The sequence below is a fragment of the Bombus affinis genome, chromosome 2, assembly GCF_024516045.1.
Source record: "Bombus affinis isolate iyBomAffi1 chromosome 2, iyBomAffi1.2, whole genome shotgun sequence".
NCBI classification, from domain to species: domain Eukaryota; kingdom Metazoa; phylum Arthropoda; class Insecta; order Hymenoptera; family Apidae; genus Bombus; species Bombus affinis.
In genome coordinates this window covers 5,948,863-5,967,744 of record NC_066345.1, presented here as the reverse complement: position 1 = coordinate 5,967,744, position 18,882 = coordinate 5,948,863, and the positions used below count along the sequence as shown (strand labels likewise).

Sequence of the window (18,882 nt, the reverse complement as noted above, 5' to 3'; positions counted from 1 at the left end):
ATTGTTTACATACCTTTCAGTTTCATGAAAAAATGTAATCTCCCTCTCGTTGTACAACTTCTTCCCATTTTTCAAGTATATTGGTCCCTTATCGCCGTATGTTTATAAATCGACATATGAAATGTATACGCAAAAGTCGGCACGAATTTATGGGATGACCTAATAGATTAAAACCTGTTATCTGTTATTTCAAGATGAATTTTTACGAAGAATATGTGAGATAGAACGAAGTAAACCAAAGAAAATTCCCTTTTTGCATGAGACGTATCATCGCCGACTGTGATTGTTCTAATAACAGAAAAAATGATGATTATATATCTTCTTGACATTTGTTGGACAGTACCGCCGGATATCGTTTACGGAGGTGATACCAGCGCCGACTTGGCAGTTTCGGAAGGTGACAATGCAACTCTAAGCTGTCGTGCAACGGGAAGACCGACCCCAAGAGTATCCTGGCGAAGGGAAGACGGAGAACCTATTCTCATAAGGGCCTCTTCTGCTGGTACATAATGACACTATAAAACTCGTGGGTATCTTCGCGGACAGACCTCTTTCACTTACCGCTTCGTGAAAAAGAAAAAAAGAAAAAAAAAAGAAAGGAAAGGCAGAGGGACGACGAAAGTTTAATTTCGTTTGCTACCCATTACTTCCTTTGTTCGCATTTCTGTCGCTTGCCTGTTTTCATCTTTCTCCTTTGCCCGAACTCAGCTTTATTACAATGGTTATGATCGGTAATCGCTGCTTCGTTGCTTTATGTCGCTAAAATCAATAACGGAATGCGCAACGCGTAACGTTCGAACTTGTCGTTTTTGCGGCTTTCAGTGGTCGTTTTATCACATTGCGTTATGCTTTCAATCATGTATTTCCAATACCCTTGTATTTTTAATATCGCAACTGTGGCTGGTGATGCATGTAATGTTTCCTCTTTTTTTCTCTCCTCATTTTTTTGTCTTGCCTGTTTCATATTTTGTTATGTTTCATTTCATACGACGTAACACTCGTTCGCTATAAGAACGTTTTCAATATCGAAGCGTAGCGTATCTAAAGTTACATTTGTATTTTAAACGTATTTGACGACATGCGCCAAACGACACTACATGTTACACGCGTCTCCGATCCCTGCATATTATTTTGGATAAACGTATTTTCGTTTCTGCTCCCTTTGTACGTCATGCGTATGTACAGGAACTTTTCGACGTCTACGTTCGTAAAATGTTACCAAGACACTGCCGTTTCTTTTGCTTTATTATTATGTCCGCAGTATCGATTACGTATTACGAACAGGAGCTTCAAATCTGACAATAAAACAGATGAAACTTTGTCTTGTCTGCGTTCGCAGCTCTTTCAACTTGTTTTTCTCCTTTCTAAGGTATCGCTTTTTCAATCGGATTTCTTTAATCGAATTTTGTCGACTGCATTTGAACTGTTGCGCTTTATTCTCATGAAATTTCTATCAGATTTGTGTACTTTAAATGTTCATCGATGGAAACCTATAAACGTCACTTGTCAATCATTCGAATGGTTAGAATGTTGAACGTTAAACGAGTAAGAAGAAAAATGACAACAGACAAACTATCGAATTGATATTCGCAGCTGAAACAGGTTTTGAAACACGCGCGGTATAAAATGATACGAAGGTGGGTAATCTCGTTGAAAGATGAAGTTTTTAACATCGCGGAAGTTCAATGTTTCAAACCAAAGCTTTTATTTTGCTATGAAATTTAGACTCGTTTTGAAATTATACATGATTTCGAGTATTAACGTTCGTATATCCACTGTTCGTGCAATGCCCTGCTGCTTACTGCACGATAGTACGCTTATAGCAGTTTCAAACATACATAACTGCTAGGATGTTCGATGTCGTAAGTATACACCAAAGGATATTCGCTATTCAGCACCATGTGACTTTACATTAGTTTCATGTTAATAGGGTAATTAGACGAAACTAATATCCTAGTTACGTTGAAGACCTGCTCGCACGAAAAGGAGGACTTACTAGAATAATATGATTTTATATGCGTACCTAGTTACACCTAAGACTATGACTATATGTATATATACATATTAATGTACACACAAATAGCTTACTATCATAAAGAAATTCCAAGTGTCTCATAGTACTTAACTAAACGAATTATACGCTTGTGAATTAGTAATCGTTTAATATATAATCGATTAATTAACATACATTACTTTACATAAATCACGTATGTGTCATTGAAAGAAAGGATTGCATTTAGTATACACATGGTAGAATCAGTCCAAAGGAAAGACAATTTAAACGACAATGTTTAAGTTTGCATTAATACCACGAGTGATATATCTATACTTGTACGTTCCATTGATGTGGGAGGCAAAATATTCCACTAGCTCTGGTCGCTTCAAATATCTCGATTATTTTAAATACCGATCAAGGAATTAGACAACTTTTATATTTGCAGGAAATATTATTTTTTGTAATGAAATATCCAATTGTTAATTGATTGATCAAGGAATAAAAATGAAACAAGTACGTTTATTCTAAATCTCATTGCTCCTGAGACATTCAACTCGATCCATCTTATTGGAATACGTATTCAACGATACAGCGGTATGCAAAAAGTTTCATCTAGAGAAACATTTTGCTTTAAATTTCAAAAAACAATATTGGAGAAATTTTAAATACTAGAAATATTGGTATCGCATTCACACAATACTTTAACAATATGGATTCGCTTGAATACTGTTGGAGAATTGGGGAAATCCGCGTACAAAAGGCACGTAATCAGAATTTTTAAACGCAACCACCGTCATTCGATAATTTTTGTTCGAGTAAACTCGTGTATTGTGAAATTTTCATACGGGATTTCAGAATATAGAAATTTTAAATTCCCTTTAGCTCCCTGTAGTCGAAAATTTGTTTATTGTAATAGCAATTAGAAAATAATACTTTTAACCAATTATTAGTTATTTTAACAAACATATTTCTCGTAGATATAAAATAATAATATACTCTTGTTAATCTAACAGTTTTTTGTTTCGTACAACACGGATTCGCATAACACGGCATTTTTTGCAACCTAACTACCGTGTTGTACGAGGGATACCTATACGAAGATATAATGCAATCCAAGAAACAACAGCTGAAACAAAGGAACTGAGAAGGAAATATTTTCTCATCATCTAGCTACTTATCGACGAAATTGTTAAATTAATGAGCTTAAGAATTTGCGGCCGTGTCGTCTTACAGAAATAACGTGTGATTCATCCCATGATATAATATTAAATAATATATTTTATATAAAAGAAACACCATTTATATGGTGGATATTGGACCGGAAACAGTGACATAACGGCGAAACACGAAGTCGGTTAAAAATCTGAAGTCTGAAAGGTTTTCATTTTATTCTTCCCTTATGACTTTAAATAATTCTGACTTGTTTGAATGTTTGATTTTATCTATGCGGAGTTTCAGCTTCCGTCATAAATGCTCAATCGAATTCAGATGCGGAGATTGAACCGGCCAGTTATCAACTTTTTAAGCCGTTACAATTTCTAACAGATAACCCACGTTGAACCATTTAAATATTTTATTTCGGATCGTTATTATATTAAAACGTCCAGTTCTCTGACATTTTCCTCTCTGCGTAATAAATCTTTGCAATAGATTTGTGTCTGAAATAACTGACTCATAATCTCAAACCATTCATAATATTCTTCGTTTCTACAATTCACTTCGTGAGCAAGAAGAAGCCCGTCTGGTCGTAACATTCCTTTAAGCATGTTTTTTACTCTTGGAATTTGATATTTTATATCATTTTTTGTGCCAAGTGCGCATATTGTCTTCGTTTTCATCACTTCTGAATAATTTAGCTTCTCAGCCGAGAAATTCTCTCAGACCTGGATCGTATAATGCAAATATTCCCGATTTTGGGGATCTCTTCTGCTGATGAAGTCAATCCAACTATAAAAATCAAAGGGACTGATAGAGAAGATAGAGACGATAGAGATAACGTTTCAGGCAAAAATCTACTAGGATACGTAGAAAAGAAGCATAAGGAAATAATTGAACATTTCAAAATCATGACGATCCAAAGTATAATTCGCAAGTAATTGTCTTCTAAGAATGTAATTAATAAGTATCGATAGATTTTTGATCTTTTAACATTTACAAACTTCCCATCCTGTGCTCATAAAATTGTCAATATAAAATTTTCCTTCGGGAAATAAATAATTATTTACAAATAAAGTAGAATTCAACGTGGAATATCTTAGCTATGAATATACAATGGAATATCTTATGTAAAATTGAGCATTCCATTCAAGGAGGCAAAATTAACCTTCGAATCGCTAAAATTAACGTAGATCTTCGTCTGCAAAAAGAATTATTACCATCATGTTTGTCCCTCTTACGATTATAGAACTTTCTTAAGTATATGCTGTATTCATTTAATGATCAAAATAAGTTTTATTTGTGGTGGAGAAAATTGAACGAACATGTTTGATGACACCGATTTATTGCCGGATTTCACAGTAATTTTCAATGGAAAAATATTAATTTCAGAATAATTCTTCTATTTGAAAAGGTAACTATTTTACAATATTATTCTACGTTCGCTGACACTTTAGGTTAATCTACACCTACCGTTAAATATAAATTAAACATTGAATATATCAACATATTTATTTGGTTATAAAAAAAAATATGGTCATAAAAAGACGAAGCTTACTGCTGTTTGTACAAATATAGACGAGATATATGTTCGTTCCATGAAAATAGATTAATCTTTGACAAATATATTGCAGAAAGATCAAATAAATTAGCACAAGGTAATAGCTACATCATTAGATAAACTACTATAAATAAACTTTGCAAAATTGGCTGTAAAAAACGATTAATATGTAGCATAAACTGTTTTATGTGTTATTCTTTTCGATGGCATCGTCTAAGAAGCGAAAAATACGAAATCAAAGCCGAGAAATTTTCGACCGTAGGCACACAGATTGAGCATAAGAACATGGTAAAGTGGGTATAAAGAGGCAGGTCGTTGAAACAAGTTTCACCTCTTGAACTCGAAGACAGAAACAGCGGATGCGCGTGTAAAGAAACAGAGGATGAGAATCCTCTTCATGGTATCTTGTATGACACACACATCCAAGGCAAGAGTTAGAGTCGGTGTACTTACATACGCTGTAGGGACACGTAAAACGAACCACGGAGCTTACGCTTGTACGGCCTAGGAGAGTATATATACCGTGCGTGTACGTATAACATCGTTTGTACACACATGGAGTAGAAGGCACGTGGTAGTTTCTGCCGCAGGGCCTCGAGTTGGCAAAACTTTGGCCGAGGTAGTTGCACTACCTCCTTCCATTTACCCTTAGGCTGAAACGTTCAAGACTCGCAGTATTTGTCCTTTTTACTTTGCATATTTTTCTTCATCCACAGGCAGTTAACGATTGTCGTTGTGAAGACCGCTATTAACGTTCGTCCCAACGCACGAATGAACGTACTTACGAGTTAATGGGATAAACAGAAATTTACTACGAAACTGAATCATTCTTTAATGACATTTACCGCGAGAATGATATTAATACTTGAATGGTTCTTTATTAAAGAAAATTCATCCACAACAGATTTGCCGTTATTAATATGCATCGATAAATAATCAAACACGTATATTAAATTGCAAATAGAATTTGACTAATCATCTGCAATGAAATAAAAAGAATACACAAGTAGGTATTTTGAACGAATAAGAATTGTTAAAGTTGTTAAATGGGACGAAACGTGCAATTTGCATAGCATATTTAGATTGCATCGATGCTTTTTTTCAAAATATACAAAAACATTGCTCGCGTGCAACCTGTGTCGCTTTCCTACCTGACGATGACGCTTTTCTTACGAGCTTTACAAACTCGTTAGCGTTCGCTCACTTAAGAAACTCGTTAGCAACCTAAGTAGTGAATTAAGCATATATCTTCTCGTTTCTTCTTTCGCTTGCGTTGTGCGTCAGGCTTCCGGCTATCTCGGGCTCTCTCTCTCTCCCTCTTTCTCTTCCTTTTCTCCTCACTCTCACTCTCTCTTGTTTCCTTTCCCTTACGCGCGGCGTACTTCCGTTCACCCACTCCACTTTGACGGTAGTTTCTTCGTTCAATTGCATTAGTCTGTGGTTTCGACCTAGTTAAAAGTTTTACCTGGATTCGTTTAAATCCGAAAAGTTGCAACTTCTTGTCTTGAGAAATAATGTTCTTTCCATTTCGCGGCTTTCCGTCGGCAATCTTTCATCCTTGACTGTCCTTTCGGCTTGCAGCATCAGAACTTTTCATCGCGTTTTCGTTGCGTTATCTTTCGGTATTTCTCACTCGTCTCATCTTTGCCACGTAACGCCATCAGAAATAAAACGGTCAGCTTTGACAATCATAGTCGTCGAAATTCGACGTTCTTTACGTTCTTAAGTTATTTTTACTGCAATTAACATTATTTAAAAGTTAATCATAGTTATTGCGAGTGTATATATATCTAATTTCTTTTATCGTATAACTGCCTTTGTAAACTTGAGCGAATCGCCCGGACACGTGGCTCAAGTATAGGTAACAATTATTGGATGGTATCGCGGATTTAAGTTTGCTGTCCGCCAGGAACACTCGACAGGCTTCTCAAAATTAGTCTGTATGTATCAGCGGAATTGCAAATAATTCAATTTCGTACGCATTCTATTTATTACGGACGTTAAAATATTTTGAAAGCACGTAAAGCAGCAGCTCGTTATCGTGCAGAACGAGTTTCTGCTTAAGGGGATGTCGATAGCGAAATTGAAAACGCGACACAAATATTTAACCGTGTTCCGTTGACTGTAATAACAATAACCGTAACCGTAATGTTCTTGTCGCGATGATTCGAGATAAAACGCGTCTCTAAAACTAAAGGGAAAATAGGGAAGAGAACGAGGCGCAGTGACGAGTGAATACTTCGTCCTTTGCTAACGATCTTCGCATGCCCGCTGTTTCCCACAAATATGTATTATCGTGTCTCTGCCTTTCGCGGAATCGAGAACGTAAAAACGAAGAAAAAAGAAGTCGACGACTGAGGTTCTTGAATGAAAAGCGATCCGCGAGGAAGATAGAAAATCGACGGATACGAGAGAATGCGAGGCGTTGCTTGAAGCGAGTAAGTGGATGTCGTATGTGTGTGTGTGTGTGTGTGTGTGTGTGTGTGTGTGTGTGTGTGCATGGGAGGGGGTCAATTTTCGAGAAAATATGCAGACAGAAAACGTTTTCTCGGTGCGCAGGTGGTAGCACTTTCGAGAAGCACGAGACCTACAACGGTTCGCTGCTGCAATTCCATCGTGTCGAGAGGCGACAAATGGGGGCGTATCTGTGCATCGCTAGCAACGACGTGCCGCCCGCCGTTAGCAAGCGAGTGACACTCGCCGTGAATTGTAAGTCTTGTTTTCCTTCTAATCCCTGATTGTAGCCGGCGGAAAAGCTTCCACCAACGACAAAAGACGACTGTACCGCTGCGAACGTAATGACGCTCTCCGCATCCACGAATCACTCGAATAATTGCCATAACGACTTGCCGTGCCTTCCTTTTGAAGTTTTTGCCGCGTCTGATAGACCCCTGAACAGCTGTAAAATCGTGCATCACTGTGAAGCAAAGGCGAACGAAACGAGATGCGCTAATGATTCACGGTTTATCTACGGGCTTCTATCTTTGATACGATCGTCGATAACGTTCCAAGTGATTCTATGATGTCGTTGCTTACGAAAAAGTAAGTCAATTCTGTTCTCTGTTGCACGGAGTAGCAACGAAAGAGATTCGAGATTGCTTATCAGTGAGCACAATCGGAGCGAGCTAAACCGAAGGATAAAGGAAGACGTAGCAGGTCATCTGCGGATTTATCACCTTGCGCAATAACGTTCCACTCGCTTGTAGAGTTCGCAATTTAATTTCATTATGTCGTGAAATCGTACAACGGCTAAACATTTTAATACTCGTTTCGCATTGTTTTTAAAGCGGAAAGTAATTTTAACCCGATTCCTTGAAAAAGTTTTCTCGTAATACTTAAGCAGATTTGCATTCCCGTAAATCGTAAAGCGCAGATCATAACGTTGATGCAATATGAGTTTCGCTGATGCTCGTCTTTACAAAGATAATTGAAAGAGATAATTACAATGGAAAAATTTACGTTCTCGTAATCTTTTGTCGTAATATTGGTAGCTTTCCTGCCTTCGTTTCAACGTGGAATATATAATGTATTAAATTTTCGCAAAAGTTCTCTTCGCTTTATGAACAATGAATGCACGATATTTTACATTGTGTCATCGACTTGTGTAAGATGTATTCTGGTTTATTACCTTTTTTCATCTCTTCGCAAGTCGCATAACGCCATTTTTCCGAAACTTTTGGCGCTTGCTGACAAAATGTTATTCTAAGTGCGTTTTCGCGTCATTTATCCAGTTGGATCTTTCACCGCGAACAAATTTTTTTAAACGAAGGAATAAATAACAGTTGCAGTAACAGGCTAAGACACGCTAGAACATCTCGATGAAACATTCGCAATTTGTTTCTAACGACAAGAATAGATGAACAGACGAGGCGTCATTTTCTATCGTTTTTAACCGTTAGAAAGAAATTGTTAACGTTCGATCTGGATGCTCTACCTCGTCCTCCGTGTTCTCCGGATATTGCTTCGCGTGATTATCTTTTATTTCTGTCGTTAAAAAATTGTATTCGCAGTGAGAGGATCGATAGATGATATAAAAATTGAAAAAAGAAAGAAATGATATAAAAGACAACATTTTGCTAGCAAACGCCAAAAGTTCTGGAAAAATGGCATTATGAGGCTTCCGGAGAGATGCAGGAAAATAATAGACCAGAATGGATTGTACAGAATTCAATAACACGACGTAAAATAAAATATCGCGCATCCATTATTTATTTATAAAGCGAAAGATATGACAACCTAATGTATTCGGAACTTCGTAATTTTAATGTCGTATGTTACGTGTCCATTTGCATGCGTCATTGAATTCTTTATTGATCTTAAATTCGAAATTTGATGCAAATGTGGCTTCCCTCGAATACCAAATGATTTGAATCAATATCCCGCAATTAGGTTAAATTGACATCGGTATTAGTGTCGAGTGTCTAAATTATTTGAAAAGAAAAGATACCAACCGAGAATTAATTCTGTTTAATTTTCATAACGTAACGTAGATTGCATAATTTCACACGTTTCATCGAAGTTAATAACAAAGTATTGTATTTTAACTTCGCTACTTTTTTAATAATAATGTCAAACGTAATAATACAGTAACAAATGTTATTTCTGGAGTGGATATTATAGCAGGGAAGCTCGCATGAAATTATCATACACAAGATGTAATTACATATTCTTGTAAATCTATACATATATATTTCTAAAGTCGTAAATTTCTCTTAATGATCCTTAATGTATCCATAATGATCCAAAACAACCAAATAACAAGTTGTATCATATAATTTACTTGGTCATAGCGAATACACGGTATTATTTTCTTTAAAATATCGTTATCTCTGCATGGGAATAATACGCTAAAACACGTTCACTAGAAAATGATAAAGAAGTAGATCAATAAATGTTAATATGTTTATCAACTCGGTATCTTCAAATATGATTCAACTTGTTATAGATACCACTCGTATCTGATTGTTTGCGCGTACTATTGTCCGAAACAAAATACACAGATTCACGGAGATATTCGAACAATTTTAGATACCATTTATGAATATATTGTGCGTAGCGTATGAAACATTTTAAAACATTAGCACCGTTATGAGACTCGACTATCGCGTAGTTATATTGGTAAAGTTTGAAACGAATTTGAAAATATATACAGAAATTACGAAGTATTTAATGTAATTATGCATATGTTTCGTAGAGATCGCAAAAGTATTTAAACAGTCGATTATCATGCATTATACGCGTATTAATAAACTTCGATATTCAGTGGAACCATATTTAACACCATATGGTCAAGATCGCTATTTACGCTGTGTACTAATTTTGTACTAAATATGTGTTTGCAATGAATACCTTCTAACTTGTATATACATTTTCAAATTGGTATCAAATTCGACCAATACAATTATGACTATCGTGTTTCGTTGCAGCACTAATGAAATTTCCAAATGTTTTGCATAATACGTGCAATATCGAGATAAAAGTTCTGTACAGTAAACGTTCGAATACTTTTATGAGCCAGCGTATTTCCAAGTACGCGATTGAATAATAAATTACCTGCCTGCGTGAATCTAAAATTAAAGTTAAAAGAATCCTTTTATATAACGTTATGCATACACGGCGCAATAATATTCACTGAAATGTCACAAATGTAGCATTTATATGTGTACATAATCGCTACATAAATAAATGTTGCGTAAATCTAAAAGCAAATTTAGAAGAATGTTTTTACATAATATTATGTATATATGGCAGGATAATACTCATTGAAACGTCGTAAATGGCGGTTCTTACATATGTACATGATCATTAAATATAAATTTATTTTCAACAATGTTTATAAACGCGAATACTCTACACGTAGCCATTCGAGAAACGAAACGTTAGCAAACAGTGGAACAGTAGTTGTCGCATTAAATTGGTTAACTCTAAGAAAAAATTGTGCGCACAACTATCAGAAAGGAAAAGGACGAATTATAGTTACCTATGTCGTCCATAAAAGGACGTTAATTAAAATCTTAGCGAGCCGTATAACGCGATGAATATCGGCTAATTAATTTGAAACCGCTTTCACAGTTGCACCTGTCGTCAAAGCTCCTAATCAGCTTCTGGGAGCACCTTTGAGCACGGATGTGCAGCTCGAGTGCTATGTCGAGGCATTTCCAAATACAATTAATTACTGGGTAAAGAACCGGCGAGGCTCAGACGACGAAATGCTGCTCGAAGGGTGAGATTATGTGTTCTTTTAATCTCGTGTGTTCTTGCTTCGTTTCCTAAAGGCTGGTAAAACTTATTGTCATCGAATTACACAGGCTCAAGTACAATGTACGAGAAGAACGATCCGGATACAAAGTTCTGATGTGGTTGTTGATCAAAGGATTTACCGAACAAGATGTTGGCAGTTACAAATGCGTATCGACGAATAGTCTTGGCAAGGCCGATGGAACCTTAAGATTATACGGTAAGTTTTTTTACTCTTTGGAAAAAATATAAGTCGAGTGGAAATAATAAGAAACATTTTCTTCTATATCTTTCTGTTGACTTACGTTACGTCGTTACGCCACGTAAATCACTCACTGTGTTTCCTGTTCTGTATAATATCTCCCTTTTTAACGAACCAATTCCTCAAGTAATTGCTTATAAATGGACATGCGTACGATTGTAATAATTTTTTTTTAAACGAATTTTTTTTTAAATAAGTTAAAAGAATTAGTTTACTAGATGATATGTGTAAAAAAATTCACCGGTATCGATGTCGGAATGTTTCGTTAAATACCAATAATACAAACAAGGTAGGGAGGAAATTGAATGGAAATCTAAACACTTTTTGATTGCCACCTCACCAAATAATAGAACGAAATTTCGGTCTACGGTTTTCACGTGCGCAATTTTGATTTTTAAAGCGTTGGATAAACGACAAATATCAATTTTACCAGAACATCAAATCGTTGTAATTGGGCTTGCAAGATGAAAACTGAAAGCAGTATTTTATTATATATACATACATATACAGTGTGTTTGGTTTATCTCGAACCGCTCAAACATTTCGAAAAACACGAACGATACGTTTCAGACAAAAATTGTATGACACGATGGTGGACATACTATACTCTTGCGTATTTGATATTGCGGTATAGCGTATAAAAAAAAAATCATATATACGTAAAAAAACATTAAAAACGAGTTTGAAAGAAACGTTAAAAAATAACGTTTATAAAAAGATATTTTTCCGGTCTGATTCGTCTCCTGAAACCATTTAAATTACGTAAGAAATATTTTTCTTATCATCGTGAACAGAGAAAATATTCCGTTTCGCGTATAGACCTTCACGAGTTAAAGGGAAGAATGGAAACTAATATTATTCACAGTATATCGATTATATATGTTAACTCAAGTTGCGAATATCACATTTCTTCTATAATTTTCTTACTTTGATGTTCGTTCGCTTTAATACATCATTACCCGGACTGTATACTTCGTTTACTGTCCAGTACTTTCTTTACAATTTTATATTTTTAGTTACAATTTCAATCATTACAACCGTTGTAATTTTATCTTATGCTGAATCAGTAACGCTGAAATGATAAGGAGTAAAGAGGTTCTACAACTCCCAAAGTGTATGACACAAAAATACATTGGGGTAATAACCATTATCAATAATAGAAAATTTTTTCCTACCTATAACTATTTTTCCGATCTCAATCATCCTCAACTTGTATTTACATTACTGAAAATCAACACCTAAAAGTATGGCATCAAAGCCAGACCCACGATTCGTATCTTATTAAAATTATTCCTTAGTTAATTACCAGAAAAGTAGTTCCATCAGAAAACATGTAAAAAATTACAGGAAGCTAATATAAGAAGAAGTGTAGAGAATGATGGTCTTATAAAAATGCCACGAGTTTGAACATTTGAACTTTTTTATTGCAAGTTCAGACTATTCAACGTAGATGATTATTTAGAAATATTAAAATAAGCTTCGTGTACATTAAGATAAACTTCAGGTATGTAACAGAAGACTTATTTTAACACATGTATGTTTTACAATATAAATATAATTAACAGGAATAAATTTCGATACGTTGAGTCTGTAGCAAGGAATAGTTTTCGCGTGTTACAAATAATTAAATGAAAGAGTCTCTTCATTTAAGTTTATTTATAAAAATTACAAGTATATTAATCTCAAACATTCTTCTAAAATCTCCTGCGAAATATCAAACAATGGAGTCTAATTTTGATACATTTTATTTATCAATGACATAAAATGAATTATAAAACTTATATCATTTTAATAAGCAAAAAACTTATACAAATGTTAAAGCATAGAATAAAACAAAAGTTATTACAACTTCATTCTTTATTTGATATTTGTACATATATAACTATTGTCTAAAATCCAAGTTAATTTTCAGAAACATAAATTTATGTTAATTTTGTGAAGATAAGTTACCTCTCGAGATGTTCACTTAGATTCGGAGTTGAAAAAGCTCGTTTAACTTGCGTCGCAGGAAGAGCGTAACTGTACCATGGAAGCTAATTTTGCTAGATATGAAATGACACGTTTCTTGTATTTCGTCATTGTCTCTATATCAATGTTCATACGCCTTTCTTTCTCATTTTCGATTTTCTTATGCACCTTACCAAGCGTTTCAGAGCTGAAATCTTGCGACTCCTTGTCGGAAGACGAGTTCGCTTCCATCTCTCTTACAGACTCATGCGATAAAAAGGAAGAACTGTCACCTGTACGCGACACTTTGTCAGTTTTTCCGTTGCGACTGAACGTAAAAGTGGCTTAACTTTCTAGCTCATTAATTCTTATATCGACTGAAATATTTGTCAGATTAATGCACAAGTTATATTATTTTACAAAATTATTACGTTATTTTTTACCTGTTTTTATGTGTCTTTTCCCTTTTAGTTTTTGTTCTAAGACCAACCATCTAATAATTAGTATTATAAGTATTTTTCTATTGTTTAAATAATGAAATACCACCGAAGCTGTATCTCAAGTTATCGATTTGAATTATAGGAGGTGCTGTAAAAAAAAAAAAAAAAAAAAAAAGAAAAACCCAGACTGAGTTCATAAAAGTTTTATTAAGTGAGCCAATCTAAATTTTGCTTTCAGAAATCATTGGGGCTATGGTAAAGTCAATCTGATCGCTACATTGTTGCAGGAAGGGATTATTTTCAAGGAAGTGGAAGCAAAATTTAGATTGGTTGATTTAATAAAACTTTTATAAACTCAGCTCCAGTCCTTTTTCATAGCATGTTAGCTTTAAAAGCTAACCATTATTTATAAAAGTCGTCTAAAAATAACTGATTTTTCTGTGAGTTTAGCGTGGTTCCATTTAATGGGTTCAGTCCATGAACTATATGTATGCATCTGGGATCGTAGTCCATTCCTCTTTCGTTAACGCCAAAGGCCTCTTTAAATTTCCATTACAAATCTGCGCGTTCTAAATCTACAAGTATCTTCTAAATCTCTGCATTCTAAAAGCCGCTGCAACATTTCGAACGTGAAATTGCAATGAGTTGGGACACCGGCCTGTGGTTTCTTTGGATTCAAATGTTACGAGTAGTATCTGAAAAAGCAATACGTTATCAGTAGAGTAGAATGCTAAATATAATTACTATAAATATAATTATCTCAGTGTCCCTAATATTTTTTTTCACACTTACGTACACGATTTACGATCTCAATTTGCTGAAAAAAAACTTGCATTGCAAGTTGTAACATGTATCTGTAATGTATAACGCATATAGCGTATATTTGTAATGAAATCAACAAGGACATGTTTGACTTCTCGTACCGAAGGTTTGATCGAAAATGTCTCTTTTCTTTCGCAAACATTTCCGCTGTCATTTTCTTCCTCAAAGTCGCTTTCTTCCTTACACATTTCCGCTGCCATTTTCTTCCTCAAAGCCGCTCCCTTTCTTAGATATTTCCAAGTGCATCGAAATCTTCTTAAAATAGTGTATCTTCTTAAAATAGTAATCGATCGACATGAAATTTTGATCAACGTTTTACGTGTACACTCGTTTTCTTCGATGTCAGAGTGCAGGAATGGACGTACAAATATACTCCTTTTTTAAGGATTTGAAAATACTAATCTACTAAACTTATGACCTAGTAATAAATGAATAATAAGATATTACTAAAATGAAATAGAATAACACGATAAACTGAAGAAATGTAAATAATCCCTGCTGTATTAACAATCGTAATGGATTTTTCCAAGCGATTTTAATCTTCGTTTCACAGATACGTTCGATTGTAATTAGCATAACAATATCGACGTATTCAACACGTTTGTTCAGAAAATACATAATTCGTCTTTCATGATAGTCCACCTCTACTTAAATTACCCCGTATACGTCACTTTGAATCTATATATATACATAGAATACATATATCGTACACATATATTCGATATGTAATAAAAGATAGTAATAAAATAATTGTAGCAGAAATAATAGCAGTGCTCTCACATATATATCATCTGTTTTTAGAAATAAAAATCGGTTTCGATAGATCGTCGCGCGGCAAGGATCATGTATCTATAATCGGTGGTAAGCTAATCCTTTTCCTCTCACAATGATCTTAGAAAACGAGGAGAATGGAATAACGTTGATTATGTTCATTTAGGTCTGGCAGAAGCAGCGCAAAGTTCAGGCGCTAATAGCGGCGGCAGACGATTGTTCGGATGTTGGAAGAAATTATCACACTTCTTGTCGATATGTCTGTTTGTACCAGTGCTACTGTGGCCGCGGTGAAGAAGGCATCTGCTGTTGGTCACCGCGAAGCTGAGTGCCGGATAACTTTGTGCCAAAGGACAAGAAAAGAGGAAGAATGTTTGTGCGTGTGTGCGCGCGTATGTTTGAACCTATACAAAATCAAAGAGAGTATTTGATTCGAGAAAAAAGAAAAAAAGAAAGAAAAAAAAGCAGAAAATTCGAATTATTTGAATGTCCGTGTGAATGATAAGAAACAGCGAACCAAAGAAAAAAGAAATAAAACGGAGGCTCGCGTTCTCCACATCTTCCTATTTCCCTTTCCTACTTTCAAATGTCGAAAACATTTTTAGATCAATGGATGTTGTCAATGTATGCGCCCATTTAGATTTGCAATTGATTTTGCCGGACGTCGATTATGAATCGGCGAATCAATGGAACGACGCACCGCCAAAAATACAAGACTTGGAAATGCTGAAGCAGCTTGGCCCTTCCTAATAATGCTTAACGAGACGTTGATAATAATACTTCACAATCATCTTATCATTGGTATCAGCGTTGCGGATATTTAGACGTCAGGAAATTCGATGTTTCGAAATAAAAGTATGCGATCGAACGTTGTATATATATTGTCTACAACTACACACACCCGTGTTCCATTTCCTGCCCTTCTTTATTCGAAATAATTTCAGTATAACTTCAAATACTTCTACCCTACATAGCGCGATGAAAGTATAACGCAGCTTGTGTATTGTATCTTTTACCGCTTCCAAATCGTGAAAAAATCATTTTTCTAGCTGTCCTAAAACTTTCAGTTCCAAATCTATTTAACGATCTCTAACGAGAAATAGTTGTACGCAGGTACTAACTGACTTTTCAAGTAATTTCAATGTTTCAATATTCATCTTGAATACCTTCGAAATGCGACAAAGCGTGTATATTTTTTATATTCGATCTCAATTTTCGCAGATATGTACAATGTACATACTTACGTAAGTAGTACTTATCGACGCAGCAGCACTTGCTACGGCTTTTAATAGGTCAGACTGGTCTACGTTATCAACCGAAACTCAATACTCGCTATAATATCACCGGCGAAGTACAGATATTATAGATCAGATACCAGGTACAGGTACAGCTACCAAGAGGAGATTCTGTACCTCGCCGATGATAATATGTACATGTCGAATGTACCTTATATTAAAGAAAATAAATCCAATAAAAACTTACATTTCTTGTTACTTATGATGTACGTTAAAACTTGAACGAATTGGTTAGCAGTTAGTATTTTGAGCATAACCCACCGATTACCTTATAAACTTTTCAAGTAACTCATAAGCGTCTCTCATTACATCAAGGTGACAATAGAATATCGTAACTTTGTCCGTTTTTTAAATTTAAATAAAATTTATTAATACAGATAAATGTATTAAATAGAAGAGACTAATAAACGATTATTATTAAATAATTAAACGTAATATCTCATTATCTCATTCAAATCTATAGAATACTTGTTAATATAAACGGAGTAATTTACACAAATTAATTATCAAGGAGAAAAATTATAGTTTATGATCAATTTTATATTCAAATTTTGCTTGATAGATATGTAAAATGATACATCATACAAAATGATGTAAGATATCTGAAAAATATTTTTATACATTTTCAAACCATCAAATAGGTGTTTGACATTTTTGAAAATGTTAATTTCTTAATTACGAATATTTCATTAATTATAATAGATAAGCGATAGTTACTATCATATTACAAACCTAAAATGAGCAAGTGTAGTGATACTAGTTTCTAAACTGAAGGATATAAATTATTCACTAGTTGCTTATCTCAACTACATTACTGAATGAATTATATTACATTAACTCAATGAGATTACTCAATCTAAGTAGGGCATTTACCAAATTAAGAACCATTTGTACCGATACTTTTTTTTTCTTAATTGTATGAGTTTGTTATTTTCAGTTTTGTAAAATCAGATGTACTTTGATATATTTATTTTTAAAACAATAATATACATGTGAAACAAGCAAATAATACAAATTTTCTTCTTTTTAAGGATATCTCTCTTCTTCGTCTTATGCATTCGGTTTATCGTTTGTCATGAAATTCGTAGTAATTAAAAAATAACACGTAGTTTCCGAGACAAATCAACTTACATTATTTACAAAGTTACGCATTACATGTACTAGTTACAAGTTACACTGTATCTACTTACACTATTATTAAAAGATTCATTGTAGGTATACTACAGGAAACGTCGTGCAGTTTCCTATAGTAGAAAGGTGGTGCAACAATGTTGTACGTAAGAAAATCTAAATGGAATTTAAAAATCGTTATATCGTTCAAATAATTGTATTCTGACAATTTACGAAACTATACTAACTAAGAAAGTACTGATTCTTAGTTCGATGCATACATCCGTAGAAATTGAAAAAATGGTACCTGTATACCGCAGACAATTAGATTACATAATAATATCAAATTCGGTATACATATGCTCAGAAAATACACTATAAAATCTAAATCTCGGAGATGACTTCTACGAATAGTTTTCAATATCTTATACTTAACCGGGATAAATACATGAATTTTATATTAAAAAAAACCACGAGAGATGAAATTTCCCCCGATCGCTTAGGTGTAGCAATAAAACGATTGGTTCGTAATATGTTAATCTAAAAATTTGCGAAAATTGGTTCGTCGGTTGCTACACATAGGCGTCCAAAATTTGACAATTCTCTTTGACGTTGTATGCACGAAATTGCTCATTGCGACAAAAACTGGCACATTTATCTACGAATCTGCCATAACATTTATGACATGGCGATTTTTTAACATCATTTTCTTAGCCATATATCCAGCAAAATATTTTATAGCATACAATTCCAAGAAGCAAACTGATGTTGATAGTTCATTAATTTCATGTTAGCTAGGTCATCAAGAATCATATCAGCGTTAATACTATCATCATCGTTATGCTCTTCCATGAACTATAATGAGACATCAGATTATGACACGGTTCTGTCACATTGTGATATATTATCCTCCGCTATTAGCGACGCCGTGTCTCACTATGATCTCCTATGCAATTTGCAATATTAAGACAATGAGTTAAACGTTACAATATCTATATTCTTCTCTATTTGTTAGACGTACTACTTTTACCAAAGAATTCTGGTTCTAAACAACCCGAACACAAGAAACAAAATTTTTCGAGCAATCCACACTTGATCTCGAAGTCGTCAAAAATGCAATGCCATCCTGTAACCCATCAGGAACGACGTCTATGTACTGTACAAACTCTTGTTTCGTTCCCACTAGCCAAAATCCAGTTCTGCCTGAGCAGCCGAGCTAAACGGACGTACGAAACAGTGCTTCAGTGAAAGTGCGGCAAGTGGGAAAAGAAAGTGGTAACGTCAAC

At 34.5% G+C, this 18,882-nt stretch overlaps 1 protein-coding gene and 2 long non-coding RNA genes across 5 annotated transcripts in view; 2 read left to right on the top strand and 1 right to left on the bottom strand.

The window, feature by feature from the left end:
- Positions 1 to 16,066, top strand: part of LOC126928720 (lachesin-like) — a 96,601-nt gene extending 80,535 nt beyond the window's left edge. Inside the window, exons 4-9 of the mRNA XM_050744420.1 lie at positions 341 to 502; positions 7,272 to 7,421; positions 10,785 to 10,935; positions 11,021 to 11,169; positions 15,222 to 15,281; positions 15,358 to 16,066. Coding sequence (XP_050600377.1) covers positions 341 to 502; positions 7,272 to 7,421; positions 10,785 to 10,935; positions 11,021 to 11,169; positions 15,222 to 15,281; positions 15,358 to 15,485 — 800 coding nt within the window. The 3' untranslated portion in view covers positions 15,486 to 16,066. The remainder of the gene's footprint in view (positions 1 to 340; positions 503 to 7,271; positions 7,422 to 10,784; positions 10,936 to 11,020; positions 11,170 to 15,221; positions 15,282 to 15,357) is intronic.
- On the top strand, positions 509 to 2,512 carry LOC126928739 (uncharacterized). The gene is made up of 2 exons (XR_007716923.1): positions 509 to 1,862; positions 1,931 to 2,512. It is a non-coding gene; the product is annotated as an uncharacterized LOC126928739 (long non-coding RNA).
- On the bottom strand, positions 13,047 to 15,215 carry LOC126928729 (uncharacterized). 3 transcript variants are annotated; one of them, XR_007716911.1, is made up of 3 exons: positions 14,395 to 15,215; positions 13,602 to 14,293; positions 13,047 to 13,535 (listed from the first exon to the last, which is right to left on the bottom strand). It is a non-coding gene; the product is annotated as an uncharacterized LOC126928729 (long non-coding RNA). The 3 variants fall into 3 exon arrangements; XR_007716909.1 differs by having other exon boundaries at positions 13,048 to 13,535; positions 14,391 to 15,213; XR_007716910.1 differs by having other exon boundaries at positions 13,055 to 13,535; positions 13,602 to 13,746; positions 13,999 to 15,211.
- Positions 16,067 to 18,882: the final 2,816 nt, after the last annotated feature.